We start from the raw sequence: 16,788 nt of genomic DNA, 5'->3' as shown, positions 1-16,788 counted from the left end.
CGGAATACAAAGTCGCTCTTTTAAAACTTCTACTTTTTCTAATTTTCCTTGAGAATGATAAACGTAACCAAAATTGGTCAGAAGAATGCATAATTACAAGTTTTATATTGCTTTGTCCGCAGTGGGGTATGCAAGGGATGTCCATCGCTGGGCCCAGTCACGTGAGCTACGGGCAGGACATGCAGTGGAGCCCTAGCTACGTGCAGCTGTCCTCCAGCATGCAGTCGCATTCGCCGAACATGTCGCCCAACTTACAAATGACTAATCTTCAGAACATTCAGCCGAATTTGCAAACCCTCTCGCCGAATATGCAATCGATGCCACCCATGTCCCCCAACATGCAAATGTCCCCGATGGGACAAGTGATGCCGTCCATGGGCAGGATCTCCCCGATGACTCACGGCGGGATGTCCCCGAACATGGGGCAGATGTCGCCGAGCATGGGGCACGTCTCGCCCGGCATGGGGCATATCTCTCCTAATTTAATGCAGCAGCAGCAACAGCAGCAACAGGTTACTTTCTATCTATTTCTCTTACGGGCTATTTATATTCATAGAGATTTATCATTCAACCGTAGCACGCCGTTCAGTTACCATTCGCGGTCAGCACGCAAGGAGTCATATGTATTCTAACATTGGTTTGTCAAGTCAAAAGTCAGAAAACTCAATAACTTTATTTTATTACAACAAGTATTCAAAAATATTCACGCGAACAAGACATTCGTAGATAATGTCGAAATATTGAGCTCCACCAAATAAAAATAAAAAATATGGTAAATATCCCGTTTTAAATACTGTTAGTAATAAAAATAACCATATTCATTTCAAAACTTTATTTTATCTACCAATATGAAAATAGATCTAATGTAACTAAGTGGTACTAGAAAAAGGAAGTCACCGCTGTTGCAACATTCAATATACCTACAAGGTAACTTCCCTGACTTCAGTAGAACTGTTAGAAATAGAGCTCCAAGTATGCACCCGTGGGCTGCACACATAGATACAAGCGATCGGCCTGCAAGTATAGTGCACTCGGCAGGAGCTGGTGGCGGCGCCGGCCGGCGACTCGGCGTCGCTGTCGGGGCTGCTGCTGGACCGCGGCGACGTGATGCCGCAGCTCAACTCGGGCGAGCTGTCGGGCCTGTCGTCGCTGCTGGAGCGCGGGCCCGACCTCAGCGACAGCCTCAACCGCCTCTCCACCAGCGACCTGCTGCACTGACGCGCCGCTCAAATTAACGCCGAGCGTTCCAATACCGCCTCTATTGGATTAGAGATGACTATTCGGATATACTTTTATGTCAACTGAAGATAAACAATAATGAGCGAAAAAAAATATTGTTATTTGATAAGGAAGTGCGCTAAATCTCAACTGGAAACATTTTAAAAACGAGTATCACAAAAAATGCATAATAGTAAGTCTTTTTGTAATTTTAATTAATTAATGTTTTTTATTAACCAAAAAACACATTGACGGGCGAAACGCTACGTTTTATGTGTGTTTGTAAATTGCATCAATTTAATATAATGTCTCTCATATAGTAACTTTTCGTTTAAAATAACTTTATTTATGTTTTTCGTTAATAGATATATATATTACTTTTAACGATTAAAAAAAAATAAACAAAAAAAATTTAAGTCTTAATATAGTCTTCCAATAAACTAAAAGTTATATAAAGTAATAATAAAGACAACATATCAAATTAAAGTACAGTTTCTAAAAAAGAGACAAATCACTTTGAATTATAATAAACCTATGAAAAAGTATACATACATATATATATTTTAAATATTTTATTTATTAACTACTTGTGCTATTTTGTCCGTATATTAGCAAATACGTTTGTAAAATAATATGATTTCGATTGAATAATGATTTACCTCAGCAAGATCATTGTTTCATTTTATTTGCATAGAAATAAATTATTACTACTTCTTCAACATCAGGTGAACATAATATATGAACTAATCCGAGTTTATTTTGGATACTGATCCCGGAACACTCGACGTGTTTCGGGAAGACCATTGACATTATCACGGAGCAATTGCGTTGAAATCTTAACTACGTCAAATTTAGAAATAAAATATTTAAAAAAATGAACCTCTAAAGCCAATCGAAATTTTTATTGATTAAATTTCAATGTATCTTTCTTATTGTATTTGCTGACGTTTAAAGAGATTGCTATTTTTGTGAATTTTATGAGATATAATTTACTGTTTATTTTTGTTATAGTTTGTTGAGTTAAGTGTAGCAAATAAGGTTATTTGATAAAAAACTATGAATTGTTACCAAATATTGAAGTGTTTATGAATTGTAAAATATTTTTAACAAATTTCCCTCAGCTTCTGGTCATGTATTTTTTTAATTAAAACCGTTATTGTCCGCTTATCGTTTATTAGTAGGCAGGCTTCAATGAAATAAAACATCACAACATACATATATATATACCATAAATAGCAACTGAAGACAACCCTTCAGGTGATTGTGATATACTTACGACATTACTTCCATTTTTTGGTTTTATTTTTGCCACACATCACAGTAGATTTTTTAACGTGCAATAATATAAGTTCGCATTTAATGTGTTAAGAAAAAATGTTGTCATCTTTAAAATTAAATAATTGACAATATTGTGTTTTTATTATCAATTCCTCGCATCATTCCTCCGAGTTGTTTCTGCAGCACTAGTGTCACGGTAGAACTCGTACTTGTAAATATACTGATATTTCATGTTTTCCATTGTGCGGTAATAAGCGACGCCAAAAAAATTGGGAAAAACAAATGAATGACTGTTGTCAAAACTCAAATGTACCGGCTAAATTAATTTATAAATTTTAATTTGGAATTCTTAACCAAAGAGGAGATATTTCAGATCAAAGTGGTCAGTACTACAGAACGCTAATTTAATATGTAAGGACCTAATATTTGTTCGTAGGCCATAATATGCCCTACGACCCCGCGCAGCTAGTAGCTAGTTTCCCTTGATTTCTTTCAGTATGACATAAATTGTATTGTATTCTGGTAGGAACAATGCAATCTCGTGTAACACAAGAAACATAGTTTTAAACCCTAAATTGGCCAAGTAATTTATATGTAACAGCTTTTTACACCAATGTCAGATGCGACTATGTTCCATCAAATACCATAATACCGGCTTTTTTAGTGACATGTATTTGCCCATAATGTTAACTGGTTACTAAAGCCCATAGACTGGTGCGGTAAAAAAAAATATTATTACATCGCTTATGCGCCACCGACCTAGAGACCTAAGATATTACGTCGCTTGTGCCTGTAATTTCACTGGTTCACTCACCCTTAAAACCGAAACACAACAATAATAAATATTGCTGCTTGACAGTTGACAGTATGATTTAGGCGTGTTTACCTGGACAGGACCAAGTCTAGAAGTATAGAAATTTAATAACTGGTGAAACATATAAATTGTTTTTGTTGTTTAGGCATCTTTTAAAATCATATAGCAACACTCGTTGTCAATAGTAACCAACTTGTCAAAAGTTCAAAACAGTAAATAATAAAGTGCCACTTTTGAACCACAAAAAGTTATTGTATAATAATTCGATATTATATATAGGGATTCTATTTCAATCTTCAGTGCATATATATTTGGATACTTATACAATAAAATGAATGACCCTCTCAACTCGAATGCACCTGAACCCAGAAAAATTGGTGTTTGGACGGAAGGGCCGCCTGTTGAGGCCCGGTATGATTAATTTATTATGATCTAAAAAATAATTAGTTAGGCACCTAATTAAAACTTGTGAATGTGTTACAGTAATTACGTTATGCCTAAGAAATCGTCCGAATCAATCGATGACATCCCGACTATACCGGATTTGGATGACCTGCAAGATATTCTAGAGAAAGAAATATCTAAACCGCCTGTGTAAGCAAAATAAAATATATTATGTACAAACAAATAACTTAATAGTATGCAATTATGTTAATATAGAATACCATCAGCTTGTAACAAGGATTCTATTGAAAAATTGACTCTTAATGTTTCCATTGGAAAAAAAAATTTATATTCTTTAATGTTTCATTTAGACCTGATCATCAAGACACTGAAACAGTTAACACACTAGCTGAGGTAGGTGTCAGTGGTTCTGTAGAGGGAATTGATGCAGCATTGGATGTGCTCAAGTCTTTTATTCCCGAGGCAGAGTCAGATACAGCTGATACAGTGTGGACAATAGATTCGTTGTTAACTCAACTTGCTGAAGAAGAAGAAAACACTGCCTCCTAAACATATAATTCCAGTACATTTGCCTTGTGATTGATTTAATTTGCTAAAACTCCTATTTTTTTATCATACAATTTATGAAATTGTTGTAAACAATATATCATAGTACCATTACAATAAGTTTATATATTATATTTAATACAATGTATAAACTTGTTCAACAAGATATCATTATTAAGGCTATGCTATTATTTGATGCAAATGAATTGCTACTTGGTTTCAGGTTTTTCTATTAATAAAATATTTGGGTGTATACAAAAAACATAAATGTTCTTCAAATTTTATTTATTTTATAAAAGTCTTAATATTATCTTGGGAACATTACATTTCAACCTTGTTCCGTCCAATTTTAAAATAAATTATATTATTAAGGAATGATTAATTACAATATTACTTAAGAAATAAATTATCCTAAGATTAATATAATTTTGTTATTTATTATGGTGCTCTTGAAATGACTATTAAAAAAAAGTTCATTTGATTTAAACAATAATTTGGCAGCAACTTGAGATGGGAAATTTGAAAGTGCTTAACAATAGGAATGATTAATTTATATTTCTGTCTTAGATAAACATTTATATAAAGATTTTTTGTTAGACAAAAAAAAACATTTTTTAGTCATTATATCTGAGTATGATGGTTACATCATCTTAATATATTTTTAAATCTAATCTATTTAATCTCATAAAATTGTAATTTCCCCATCTCAACCCACTACTACTTTATATGAATTCTAGTTGGGGCAATGGACACAAAATAAATTTCAAGTAAAATCAACTAGAAATCAGAAAAGCATTAGTATAATACATTTTCTTGAAACTTCAAATTAAAATGTTATGTCTTCGCTTAAATTATTAATTTTTGAATTATGTTCTGCCCGTAAAGCTTTGAATTAAACCTTGTTTAGTACCTCCGGCACATCTGAACGCAATCAAGGCGGTAATGATGAGTATAACATATGAAGGTAGAATAGAAACAATGTACAACTCTTTCTTATTCAGTAAACTCAATCCAGAAACAAGGAAATGTGAACCAATAACCCATAATATCTTTAGATAGTTCTTATTGTCTAGTCCACTGAAGAAGATCACACTCCAAAATGTGTTCAGGAGTGTCATGCAAAGTGTCATCGCTGCACTTGTGACAAAGAAATATTCCGTGCCACTGTGAAGGCCAAGGGAACCAGGACCTACCTGTAAATCAAAACCTACAATTATATCTGATTGAAAGGGGCAATTCATAAGTAAATTTAACTTTTGACTACATTGAAACAAAATGTAATAAGAATTAACCTTGGTAAGTTATTCATTTTTAAATTAGTAACTGCACTTAGTAATCTAGTGTGGCAGGCTGGATATCACCCACTCATCATATACTTTACCACTAAGCAGCAATATTTAGTACTGCTGTGTTTTAGTTTAAAGGTTGAGTGACCCTACAGTTGGTGGTGTATTGGAGGTTTAAGGAATGGTTAATTATTTAGGACACTAGAGACTGGGTAGTTGTTGCCAAATATCATCAGGTGGCCTGTTTGCTTGTCCATCAATTTATTTGATGAAAAAATAATTATATATAATATCTTTAAAAGTTAAAACAACACTAGTAAAAATAAAATAACAACAATTTGACTGGACTTTGAGAATTATGGTTTAATAAATTTTGTGATGAATAAACAGCATAAAAATAGATGTACACCACATATAAACTTTTAATAAGGCATGTTTCCTATTTGCAAAATAAATATAATTAATGAATTTTTTTTAAAACAAGTTTTAAGATTAAATGTGTTAAGTAATCAGAATATATGAAATGTGTATTGGGAGTATGTTTTTTATTAATTATTTTATAACTTAGAAATGTGATATCAAGTTTAGAAACCATATATATTATTCTATATACTTACAGAGTCAGCGAGAACATTGACTAAAGCAAAAGCTCCATTCATTGTTCCAAAGCCAAGTCCAGAAACATAAGCCATTTCTAACTTATTATTCCCAGTTTCCTGATTTTCAGATATAACTTTCAAACCGGCTTCTGTTCCTCTCAGAAGTAAATACATTCCATATCGAAAAGCTTCCTAAAAGAAATGAATGCAGTAGAAAACAAGGGCATGAAATAAATAACACATATATTTAGTGTTTACAAATAAATAGTTTCCAACTCACTTGTATTATTATCGCAAATACCATCCCAAACGCTAAATAAGTTCGTAGTGGAACAACTGCGTACCAAATCAGGGATGAAAGTAAAAACGAAACTAGCCAACCGAACGCCGCTGCTATCATAATAATAATTTTTATCGGATCATTGGCTATTGTTAATGAAAACATAACGAGAGGAGGCCCGAAGGCTAATAAAGAACAACTAAAAAACTCAGCAAGAGTCATCTTTACCACGTATTTTCACTTTCCACTATCCCTAATTGTGCAGTTTGTAGTCAATTCTAGCATTCCCTTATTCTAAACATCTAGAGATCTTTTACAGAAATAGCTGTGTGGTATTGATATTTTTATCATGGCACGGTTATTAATTATTTGTGAAAATCGACTACCTATATTTGGAATTGGATTGTCACTTTATGTCATTTTATGAATAATGAAATAATGACAAATGCCAATGTCTTTAATGTTGCCATTTATATTTATTTTTTGTACATTATAATGTATGTAGGTATTGGTTTCTCTATATTTTTAGTATTAACCTTTAAAAACGTTCATACTTTATTTTAAAAAAATTGGTTTGGTAACTTCAAAGAAATATCGAAGCCTTTTCAATCTGTTTTAGATATGTCGTTAAGTACTCTATAATAAAGTCGGATCTAGGGTACTAACTACTAGACGAAGTGCAATTATTGATAATTATTGTTGATAGCGATTTCTAACTTTATACTCGTAATAATTATTCAAAACAACAACATATTAGCCACTTGTGCCAAAAAGGTACAGATTAATTCGTTTGTGTCACGTGCGAACATTTTACTATTATATTATATTATCGTATGTAAGGTACTGCCGGGTACTCAAAAGTTGTGACATGTTTTAGAAAAATGACAGTGGCAGTTCAATGCGTCAAGTTGACGAAATTCATGCATACTTTTAAATTAATTAAAATAACCTAAAATCTAGAAAAAGTAATAAGAAAATTACGTAAAAATTGTAAGAAAATTATTTATTTTGTAAAATAAAATGCCACCTAAACAAGCGAAAAAAACATTATGGGTTGAGTGCGAAAGGTGTCACTGCAATATTTTGACTAATGATAAAAATATTCACATAGAGTTAAATTGCGCCAAAGATCAAGTTAAATGTCCGTTTGTCGAAGAAGAAACATTGTTTACTTGGCTAGAAAGATCTAGTACTCCTCCAGAGAATGTTCCCAAAGATACTGTTTTTATACATCCCTCAGCTGGGACTCTGATAGGGGCAGTTATTGGTAAACCTTTGGAATTGAAAAGAGATGGTGCCCCCACTCTTGTAAAGAGAATGTGGCCCTCGAAAGCTTCTGCGCCCGCTGCTGTTATATTACCTGCTGCAGGTAATTTTATTTGGAATTTGTAAAGTGACATTAACATATTCTTTTAAATAATTAATTTATACAGGTTCTATAATGCAGATATTTTGAATAGCTAGCAGCTTGTAAATAGCTCACAGTTTAGTGTGCTAACCACTTTTAAGGAAAAGATTTAGAGCTGATTCCACTAAACTGTTCTAATAGTTGTTGGTAGGTATATGTGTGGTAGAATTTTGTATTAAACACAATGAAGACTCCTCACAATGTTTTCCATTAAAGAGAATAAGATCAATTATAAATTCAAATTGAACATGAAAACTTATTTGGTGCTTTCTTGAATTTAAACCTGTGACCTCTCAATGAGATCAGTGTGTTCTGAAAAATTGGATCATTGTTTTAGTCGTAGGAAAAAATATTTTTAACAATTATATGGATAGTTTAAGACTTTAAGCTAATAATATGAAATGATAATAATATAAACTAATATATATTTATGTATGTTGATGTTGACTGAAATATGAAACTATTAAAAGATTGTATAGAACCAAACTGAATACAAAGTATTCTGGAATAATAATATATTAAATAGCATACAGACTGAACTGTGTTGACTGAACAGGCACAAGACTAATGGTGTTGATGGTGAAAGGTGATTAGTGGTTGAATTTATTTAATTTAATCTTACTAATGGAGGCCAGAGATGTAAGGTATCATTGTACTTTCAATAAAATATAGTTTTTCACTTTCCAGATCTCACTGGAGCATGGTGTAGCGACAGCAAAAAAGTTATAGTATCAGTTCTTAAACAAACTGTCCCACAAGCCTCATGTGTTTCAATAAGAATAAAAAACCATAAAATAGATACAGACATAAGTGACATATTAAAAGAAAGATTTAACAATCATTATGTTAGTGTAGGCACAATATTAGTGTATTATTATTTTGGTAAAAAGTTACAAATTGAATTTGTAAATATTAAATCAGTAAGCGAAGATACAAATACCACATGGTATCTATTGAATGATAATACTGCTTGGAACATAGAGCAGAATAATGTTCAAAATGTAAAAAAGAAACCTCCCATCTTAGGGGGTGTGGATGACATTATTGATGAAATAAAAACCCTCATTGGAATTTCTTTTAATCCCACTAAATTTACAGCCAGTTTCCAAGCAACCAGAGGTCTTTTACTCTATGGTCACTCTGGAATTGGAAAAACAGCTATATGTAAATATCTAATAGACAATCTGAATTGCCACCACATTGAAATAAACGGGCCGACAATATTTAGCAAATATTTCGGTGAAACAGAAGCAACAATGAAAGATTTGTTTGCAAAAGCTGTGAGTAATGAACCATGCATTATTATGGTCGATGAGATTGAAACTATTTGTCCCAGACGTTCTTCGGGTAGCACAGAACAAGAGAGACGCGTCACATCAGCCTTTGTTTCCTTACTAGATAACTTACACCAGGAGACCAGCAAAGTATTCATATTAGCAACCACGAGAAAGCCGGAATCTATAGATCCTATGCTACGAAGGTTTGGTAGGTTGGATAAAGAAATAGAAGTACCGATTCCTGATAAAATAAGGCGAAAGGAAATTTTATATGCATTGCTCAAAAACCTCCCTAATAAGATTCCCTCAAATGACGTAGCCGCAATATCTGATTTGGCTCATGGCTACGTGGCTGCTGATTTAGTTAATTTGTGTACACAGGCTTCGATGAAATGTATTAAGAGATCTGCCGATATTTTAGAGAAAGAAGACTTAGTAAGCGCCTTAACCATTGTAAGACCTAGTGCAATGAGAGAATTGCTAATAGAAGTCCCAAACGTGAGGTGGACGGATATCGGAGGACAAGACGATTTGAAGTTGAAATTGCGCCAAGCAGTGGAATGGCCATTGAAACATGCAGACAGTTTTCTAAGGTTAGGTATTCGGCCACCGTCGGGCGTTTTGTTATATGGACCCCCCGGGTGTTCCAAGACTATGATAGCGAAAGCATTGGCGACAGAAAGCGGACTGAACTTCTTGTCTATTAAAGGACCCGAATTGTTTTCAAAATGGCTAGGGGAGTCCGAACGCGCAGTGAGAGATCTGTTTACGAAAGCACGTCAAGTCGCGCCTTCGGTTATATTCTTTGACGAAATGGATGCCATCGGTGGGGAAAGGGGAGATAAGGAGGGTGTACACGAAAGGGTTTTGGCTCAACTTTTAACGGAATTAGATGGCGTGGTACCCCTAAACTCGGTCACTATTTTAGCAGCTACTAATCGACCCGACAGAATGGATCGGGCGTTACTTCGTCCTGGACGTTTGGATAGATTGATATATGTTCCATTACCGGATTTCGAAACTAGACTTCAAATAATAGAATTAAAGCTATTGAAAATGAGTACAAGTGACGATGTTAATCCTCATAACTTAGCAACACGGACGGCTGGATTTTCAGGGGCTGAACTGCAAGCGTTATGTCACGAAGCAGCTCTTCTAGCTTTGGAAAAAGATCTGGCTTGCCCAGAAGTGGCAATGGAACATTTCGAACATGTCTTAAAGCACTTCAGGCCAAGAACGTCTTCTTCGTTATTAAAAATTTACGAAGAATTTTCTTTAGGCCAAAGATTTTGATAAGATTATTCTTATTATTTTTTTTTTAATTTTATCAAATTTGATAACATATTATGTATTGTATTATAAACTCACATATGTACTGTAACTATTTAATCATGTAAGAAAACCTTATATACTAATTTTGTATATAAATTAATAAAATTAATCTAGTCCTTATTCTAATGCCTTAAATAATTTCTTTTGCTAATTTTTTTTAATAATTCAAATTAGTTCAGCAAATTTTGAGATCACAGCGCCAATTAGCAAATACTTAAATTAGCATCACCAACTGTTTTACCAGAAGATGAATTACATTTTACAATCGAAAACAATCAAAAGTAAATTTTACCACATTAAATGTTTAAAATTTTTGATTACATTGCTATGAAACATTTTATTTTTTCACTTTATGAATACAGATTTTTATATATCAGTAACATTTTAAAATATAGTATATGAAATTTCATAATTGTGGTAACTGTTACGGCAATACCCTTAGCTCTAAATATTACCATAGCAAAATAATTACAACTAGCGAGTCAATTGGTCGATTGTAAGAACATTTATTGTTATTATATAGCTGAGGGGCCTATAGCCGAGTATTGAGACTCAAGAAAATGGAAATTCTATGAAAGAACTCAGTATGAAAAGGATGGTCAGCCTCACTTTGTGTGTCCAAATCGAAATATACTAGTATTAACGAAGCTTATTGATCTTAACTGAATAAAAATGTCAAGTACAACAAAGGAAAACTATAAAATTATAAACCGATCTTGATTTGACCCCCTAATAGTATTTATTAATCTATGTATGTATAGTATAATATTTAATTATGTATCACTAAATATTGCATTAATTAGCTACACACTGCTTGTGACAAAGATACACATAATTATACAACAACAATCCTATAAAACAAATTTTTGGAAATATTTTTCAGTAAACATTTGAAAGAAAATATATCTTACTGATATATAATGATTTAATTTTTAAAGGCCAACAAACCTAACTGTCCCCGTGTGAGCGTCCCTGCTTTTTTTCAGGGTTGCTACTTTATATTTAAAGCAATTATTTATTATTTTTTGAATATATAAATACGATGGATTGGATATGGATTACACAAATCTATAAATACAAATATAAATAACTTCTATTATTGGCCACCGGATCAGACAAGTTCGTGGCGCTGTTAAATATGTTTTTTGGTTAATTAATTATTAATTAGGTATATTGTCTAAATGCGAAGTTGACATACACTACCTACATATACGTAATAATGGTTTAATAAACATAAATCCTTTCATTATTTATATATAAAGACTCAGAGCTGAGAACGCATCGAATAAATAGTGCCAACATTTGGCGACAAGTATACCCACACTAGTAAAGTATACATGACGATTGGCGAATGCCCAGCGTAGCTATCGTGCAGCACACCAAGATTATAAGTTTAATAATCTTTATATATAAATAATCTAAGCATACATAAATATGAAATGCAAGATTTATTTCAACAAGTCGATCATAATATAATTTTCAGTCTTAAAATATATTTTGCATCATACCCAATTTTTACCCAACTGCAAATTAATGTAAACATTAATCAATTGAAATAATAATTAATTAAAGATAAAGAACGTTAAATTACGATCAATTCAATAACAGGAGTACATAAAAATTTATTGAATTTAGGTCAATTAGTCATATATTTTATTTAGCTTATTATTCTTTCCAATCAAGTTATAATATTATTTATGCACAACTTTGAATAAACACTTTTAGTAAATAAACAGTGATTGTTCGCAACATTATTATTATTAATAATCTGTCTATTATACTATTAACTTAAATCTGGCTTTAGCATTAAACAAAGCTCACTCTAAACCTGCTTTGTTATAGAGTAGATTATTTTAAAGCATTTAATTAATTTTCATTTTATTTATCGTCCCGGAGTATCTTTTTAGTAATTCAATTCCACCATTTACATGGTATTACCGAGTACCAAAATACTTCCCATTGTGTTCGAGATTCTATTGACTTTAAGCGATTTTTATATAACTTACCTTAATTATTGTGGCCTTTAAAGTATTTTTTTTAAATTGTGCTCCTGTCGTCTGCCTTTTTAAAACTATACTATAATAAACCCAGTTACCCTAGAGAAAAGCAAGTGTGAGACTAATAACGAAAAGAACAAACAAAATAAATAAATAAATTCTAGAGGATGTTTAGGAAAACTTAACGTCGCATCAGTGGACAGAATTGTCATGCTTAGGTAAAATACCAGCAGTGAACCGAAATAAAAAAAAGACCGTGGGTGGGTAAAAACAGGCTCGAGTACAGTGGGGCGGTACAGGTACGCAGTTAGACGCGCAGTATCTCGGTGTGCCGGTTGTAGCAGATAGCGATCCAGTCGGGCTGCGTGGCCCCCCACTGGATCTGGTTGACCTCCCCCTCGGCCGCCGTGTACGCCAGGATGGGGTCCTCGATGGCGCGGGGCATCTGCTGGATGTCCCAGATGAGCGCCTGGTGGTCGTCACCGGCCGTGCAGATGTGGCACGAGCTGGTGGTCGATGGCAGGGATTATTTCACACACAAAGCTCAAAGGACACATGGATGACTCGATAGCAAAGTGCGGTGCGGTACCTGTGCGGCGCCCAGGCGATGCCGTTGACGCAGGCGCGGTGGTTGTTGAGGCGCGCGACGGGCGTGCAGGGCACGCGCACGTCCAGGATGATGACCTCGCACGCGTCCATGGCGATGGTGGCCAGGTAGTTGGGGTCCTGCTTGTTCCACGCCAGCCGCAGCAGCGGCGTGTGCGCGGGGTCCTGTTGTCGTTGGTGCGTTATATACACGGTAGATCGAATGAATGAATCGAAACACATGGGAAGTAGTTACACACCTCATATATGATAGTGGAATGCTCCAGGTGTCGCAGGTCGAACATGCGCACGGAGCCGTCTGCTCCCACCGACGCGAACATGTCTCGTCCGCCTCCCGCGCGACTGAAGGCTATGTCGTACACCTCCTGCGGACACCATGAACGTTGATCAATGTCATTCACTAGAAATTTAGTGAGTAAAAATATCATAGAACTGTTTTATGTCACAAACCTGAGTTTTTTTTTTTTAAATCCTCAACTTTATCAAAAAAGAAAATTGAGACGGAAATCAGATGTTACTGTCCATATTACTGCAATTATGGGACCCTACTGATTAAGTAACTGTCATTATTTTAATATTACCTTATCATGAGCAATAAGCTGTGTCTTCACATGTCCAGAAACTTCATTCACCCTTCCCAATACCTGTCCTGTCTCTAGACCCCATATAGTGCAAGTGGTGTCAATACTGCTCGTACCAATCAAGTTTGGATCGACTTCATTCCAATCGAAGGATGTGAGTGGAGCGCAGAAGTCAGAGTTTTTGTTATTGTTCAGTACACATTCAAAAAGGGTGTACGGTTCGCCTGCTCGCCATATGCGCAGATAGTCACCTGAAAGATTTTTTTTGCGGGTTTAAACAAGAGCAGGCACCCCTAAAGTAAGTAGTAAGTTTAGAATTTATGTTGTATTCAGTGGTGAAGGATGTGATATGATGGATATGTGGAAACATGTTTTTCTTTTTTCTTTCTTCACTAGTTCTATATGAAATTTTGTCACCTGCATTAGTGCGGCATGGTGTAATAAATCTATTTCAAATGTCCAGCATTTATAGGCTTATAACTTAATGCATTGTTATGTTCCTAGTCTGTACTACTAGTCTATACTTGAAATACTAAAAAGTTTAATAGTTACCACTAGTTGCCAGCAGATCTGGATAGACACCTTTACTGTCTGGAATCCACATTATTTTCGTGGTCGGGTAAGGATGGTCAAATGTGCTTTTAGCACTAAACTCACTTGTCTCTTCATCTAGAGATATTATTTGTACCTGTTTTTATAAGATTTATATTCATTAAATATTACTTAAAATATATTAAATTATGCAAGGGTACAATAGATATCAAACTATCTATCTTCAGACAATATGTACTAGGTTTTGTAATATTTATTTCTTAATATTTCTTATATATATTAAGGTACTAATAAACAATGGTTCCTCTTTATAAAACCACAAATATCTATGTAATATTATTTATATAAAATGATGTGCTACATGTTATGACTATATCATTCAATGTAATATTTGGCTGATTAAGGGCTCTGAGCTAAATAATGTATTATATATTTAGGTAATATAGGCGATATATGTTTTATATGAGCTAGTGAATGCTTTACCTTATTGTTGTATTCTTCTACAAAACTGCCAAGTGCGAGGCGGAACCTCTTATCTGGGCGGACCGACCAATTCATGGAGTACAACGGCCATGGTGCCTGGTATCTAAAAGATCAAGTATTGACTACATTTACAGTACACTCATCTTGTTTTTTTATTTTTATAAGTTTTATTAAGCACATATTAAGTAAGATATGAGTTCAGTTTTTTTATATAATTTTAAATAAACAATTTGCTTTCTGTGACAAAATTCAATTGTTGCATGATAATATCGCAGTGTTGGGAAATACCAACCACGGACATTTTTATTGAGAATTGTTTGTTTTTAAATAAATATGAACATAATTTCATACTTACGGCATTTTGAATGGAAGGTTTATTTACAAATATATTGCATGTTGTAATTAAGAATAGTTGTACTTACTTGTATATTTCTTTGCGTTTAGTGCTCGAGCTCGTAGTACTAGAGCTGCTATGTGGCATCGACATGTTTTTTGGGATAAAGGAAGAAATTCTTACAAATTTGAAAAACTACGGGGTGAAAATAAAAACTGAAATTTAATTGTTAATATTATCAATCGCTATAAAATTATCTTTCAAGCAATCGTTCACAATGTAAATAAATGAAGCGGTAAGTGTTAAAATGTTTTGATTGAGTAACAGTATCAATGTAGTAAACTGTGTCAGTTAAGTTTTCTTAATTTGTCAGCATTAAATGACAATAAGAAACAAAGTCGTTAGTATTATATTATAAAAGTTATTTTATTTATAAATAATGCGTTATTTATAATCCTACACATGTAAATTCAGCATTATTTTTAGTCGATTGACATGTGAAGTGACATTTAACATTAAAAACCTAACAGGGCTGCCAATATTACGATACAATGCGTTCAAAAATATGCTATTTCTTTTATGAATTAAATGTTGTCTTGTGTATTATAGTGTGTTAAGAATCAAAAAATATTTATAATTTTATTGTCTTAAGTGCCATCTTTTATCGTGTCATATATAATTTTAACTGCAGTAAATATGATATAATATTGAAAACATGTGTGTGAATCATATGTTATTTTAAAAAATGCAATTGTATCATGATATAAAATGATCTTTTACTTGCTTGTTTTGTTTGAGGTTGAAATAATAAAAAAGTAAAGTAGCCGTGTGTAAATGATCCACTACTGGGTAAAAAGGTTCATTTTTTATTAAGGAGCAAATTTGGAGCTTTTTTCATTATGCTGCTGTGTGAAGCAATAACCATAATGTACCCACATTATGGTTATTGCTTCCTGACAGATTCCCACTATGGCGGTCATTCTCAACGGCTTAACCAACTGCGAAGGAAATATTGTAGTGTAAAAGTGTTCTTTCTCATAAATAAACTACATTTTGATAACGATAAGAAATAATCCTGCTTAAAGACAGGAGTAAGATAGCTGAACAGACAAATGTGCAACTTGGTGGTAAATGTCACCAGCGCCCATAGATTTTGGCGCCGTAAAAAATATTCATCATTAATGTGCTAAACTTGGGAACAAAGGTATTATGTCCTTTGTGCCTGTAGTTAAACTCACATTAAAAGTTGATTAAAAGAAGTTGCGCTTTGGCTGTGGAATATCTGATGAGTAGGCGATACCTACCCTGATATTCTTGAACAAAGCCCTACCATCGAGTAAATTAGTTGAAACAAAAACCAAATCTTTCAGTAATCTGACCCGGGATTTCAACCTCGGGATGTGTTGCTTTATAAATTATGCCACTAGAACGAAGAATTAATATATACGTAGCAAAAATTGATTCGACTAATGAAGTTTCCCTGACGATATATTTCTTCAAGGCATAACACGAGGGGAGTTATTAAAATATAATATATTATATAGTTATAGTGTTATAAAAATATATATAACATTAAACACGAACTGTCAGTTGTACTTGAACGAATTAACCAAGATATTTTGAAAACTTTTCACCGATACATGTTACTGTTTACTGACATTTATTTGACCCTATAAATATCATTGGTTTAGAAATATGATTCATACCTACGGCTATGTAGACCTACGTAATTTTAGGCGGCAAATTGATAGTATCAATGCAGGTCACGCTTTGAACTCCATTTTAGGACATG

General features: G+C 33.5%; 5 protein-coding genes across 8 annotated transcripts in view; 3 read left to right on the top strand and 2 right to left on the bottom strand.

Annotated features, from left to right (window-relative positions):
- Nucleotides 1-2,627, top strand: part of LOC125066493 (embryonic polarity protein dorsal) — a 50,503-nt gene extending 47,876 nt beyond the window's left edge. For 3 of the 4 annotated variants that reach the window (XM_047674581.1, XM_047674584.1, XM_047674583.1), the window contains exons 12-13: nt 123-512; nt 1,033-2,627. In XM_047674581.1, coding sequence (XP_047530537.1) covers nt 123-512; nt 1,033-1,218 — 576 coding nt within the window. In that variant the 3' untranslated portion in view covers nt 1,219-2,627. The remainder of the gene's footprint in view (nt 1-122; nt 513-1,032) is intronic. The other variant, XM_047674582.1, reaches the window with a different exon arrangement.
- An 884-nt stretch (nt 2,628-3,511) lies between these two features.
- Nucleotides 3,512-4,461, top strand: LOC125066595 (intraflagellar transport protein 43 homolog). The gene is made up of 3 exons (XM_047674727.1): nt 3,512-3,721; nt 3,794-3,904; nt 4,066-4,461. The coding sequence occupies exons 1-3, from the start codon at nt 3,642-3,644 to the stop codon at nt 4,262-4,264; spliced, it is 390 nt and encodes a 129-aa protein (XP_047530683.1). The 5' UTR covers nt 3,512-3,641; the 3' UTR covers nt 4,265-4,461.
- Nucleotides 4,462-4,716: 255 nt separating this feature from the next.
- Nucleotides 4,717-6,836, bottom strand: LOC125066594 (gamma-secretase subunit Aph-1). The gene is made up of 3 exons (XM_047674725.1): nt 6,427-6,836; nt 6,165-6,338; nt 4,717-5,454 (listed from the first exon to the last, which is right to left on the bottom strand). Exons 1-3 carry the CDS (start codon nt 6,646-6,648, stop codon nt 5,128-5,130), a joined length of 723 nt encoding a protein of 240 aa, XP_047530681.1. The 5' UTR covers nt 6,649-6,836; the 3' UTR covers nt 4,717-5,127.
- Nucleotides 6,837-7,407: 571 nt separating this feature from the next.
- LOC125066292 (ATPase family protein 2 homolog) lies at nt 7,408-10,705 on the top strand. The gene is made up of 2 exons (XM_047674324.1): nt 7,408-7,795; nt 8,522-10,705. Exons 1-2 carry the CDS (start codon nt 7,447-7,449, stop codon nt 10,402-10,404), a joined length of 2,232 nt encoding a protein of 743 aa, XP_047530280.1. The 5' UTR covers nt 7,408-7,446; the 3' UTR covers nt 10,405-10,705.
- A 1,690-nt stretch (nt 10,706-12,395) lies between these two features.
- LOC125066293 (DDB1- and CUL4-associated factor 7) lies at nt 12,396-15,475 on the bottom strand. Its single transcript, XM_047674325.1, has 7 exons — nt 15,085-15,475; nt 14,663-14,765; nt 14,180-14,315; nt 13,628-13,878; nt 13,286-13,411; nt 13,030-13,211; nt 12,396-12,946 (listed from the first exon to the last, which is right to left on the bottom strand). The coding sequence occupies exons 1-7, from the start codon at nt 15,147-15,149 to the stop codon at nt 12,748-12,750; spliced, it is 1,062 nt and encodes a 353-aa protein (XP_047530281.1). The 5' UTR covers nt 15,150-15,475; the 3' UTR covers nt 12,396-12,747.
- Between the last annotated feature and the right edge of the window lie 1,313 nt (nt 15,476-16,788).

This window comes from Vanessa atalanta, chromosome 9 (genome assembly GCF_905147765.1).
Source record: "Vanessa atalanta chromosome 9, ilVanAtal1.2, whole genome shotgun sequence".
Lineage (NCBI taxonomy): Eukaryota > Metazoa > Arthropoda > Insecta > Lepidoptera > Nymphalidae > Vanessa > Vanessa atalanta.
Note: the sequence above shows the minus strand (reverse complement) of the source record. Positions and strands in the feature narration are given on the sequence as shown.

Coding starts and splice junctions, on each gene's coding strand:
- LOC125066595 (XM_047674727.1), top strand. CDS start 3,642: ATGAATGACCCTCTCAACTCGAATGCACCTGAACCCAGAAAAATTGGT. Junction 3,722..3,793: donor GGGCCGCCTGTTGAGGCCCG/GTATGATTAATT, acceptor AATGTGTTACAG/TAATTACGTTATGCCTAAGA. Junction 3,905..4,065: donor GAAATATCTAAACCGCCTGT/GTAAGCAAAATA, acceptor TGTTTCATTTAG/ACCTGATCATCAAGACACTG.
- LOC125066594 (XM_047674725.1), bottom strand. CDS start 6,648: ATGACTCTTGCTGAGTTTTTTAGTTGTTCTTTATTAGCCTTCGGGCCT. Junction 6,339..6,426: donor TATTTGCGATAATAATACAA/GTGAGTTGGAAA, acceptor CATTTCTTTTAG/GAAGCTTTTCGATATGGAAT. Junction 5,455..6,164: donor TCAATGTTCTCGCTGACTCT/GTAAGTATATAG, acceptor TTTGATTTACAG/GTAGGTCCTGGTTCCCTTGG.
- LOC125066292 (XM_047674324.1), top strand. CDS start 7,447: ATGCCACCTAAACAAGCGAAAAAAACATTATGGGTTGAGTGCGAAAGG. Junction 7,796..8,521: donor TGTTATATTACCTGCTGCAG/GTAATTTTATTT, acceptor TTCACTTTCCAG/ATCTCACTGGAGCATGGTGT.
- LOC125066293 (XM_047674325.1), bottom strand. CDS start 15,149: ATGTCGATGCCACATAGCAGCTCTAGTACTACGAGCTCGAGCACTAAA. Junction 14,316..14,662: donor TAGAAGAATACAACAATAAG/GTAAAGCATTCA, acceptor TTATAAAAACAG/GTACAAATAATATCTCTAGA. Junction 12,947..13,029: donor ATCGCCTGGGCGCCGCACAG/GTACCGCACCGC, acceptor ATCGACCACCAG/CTCGTGCCACATCTGCACGG.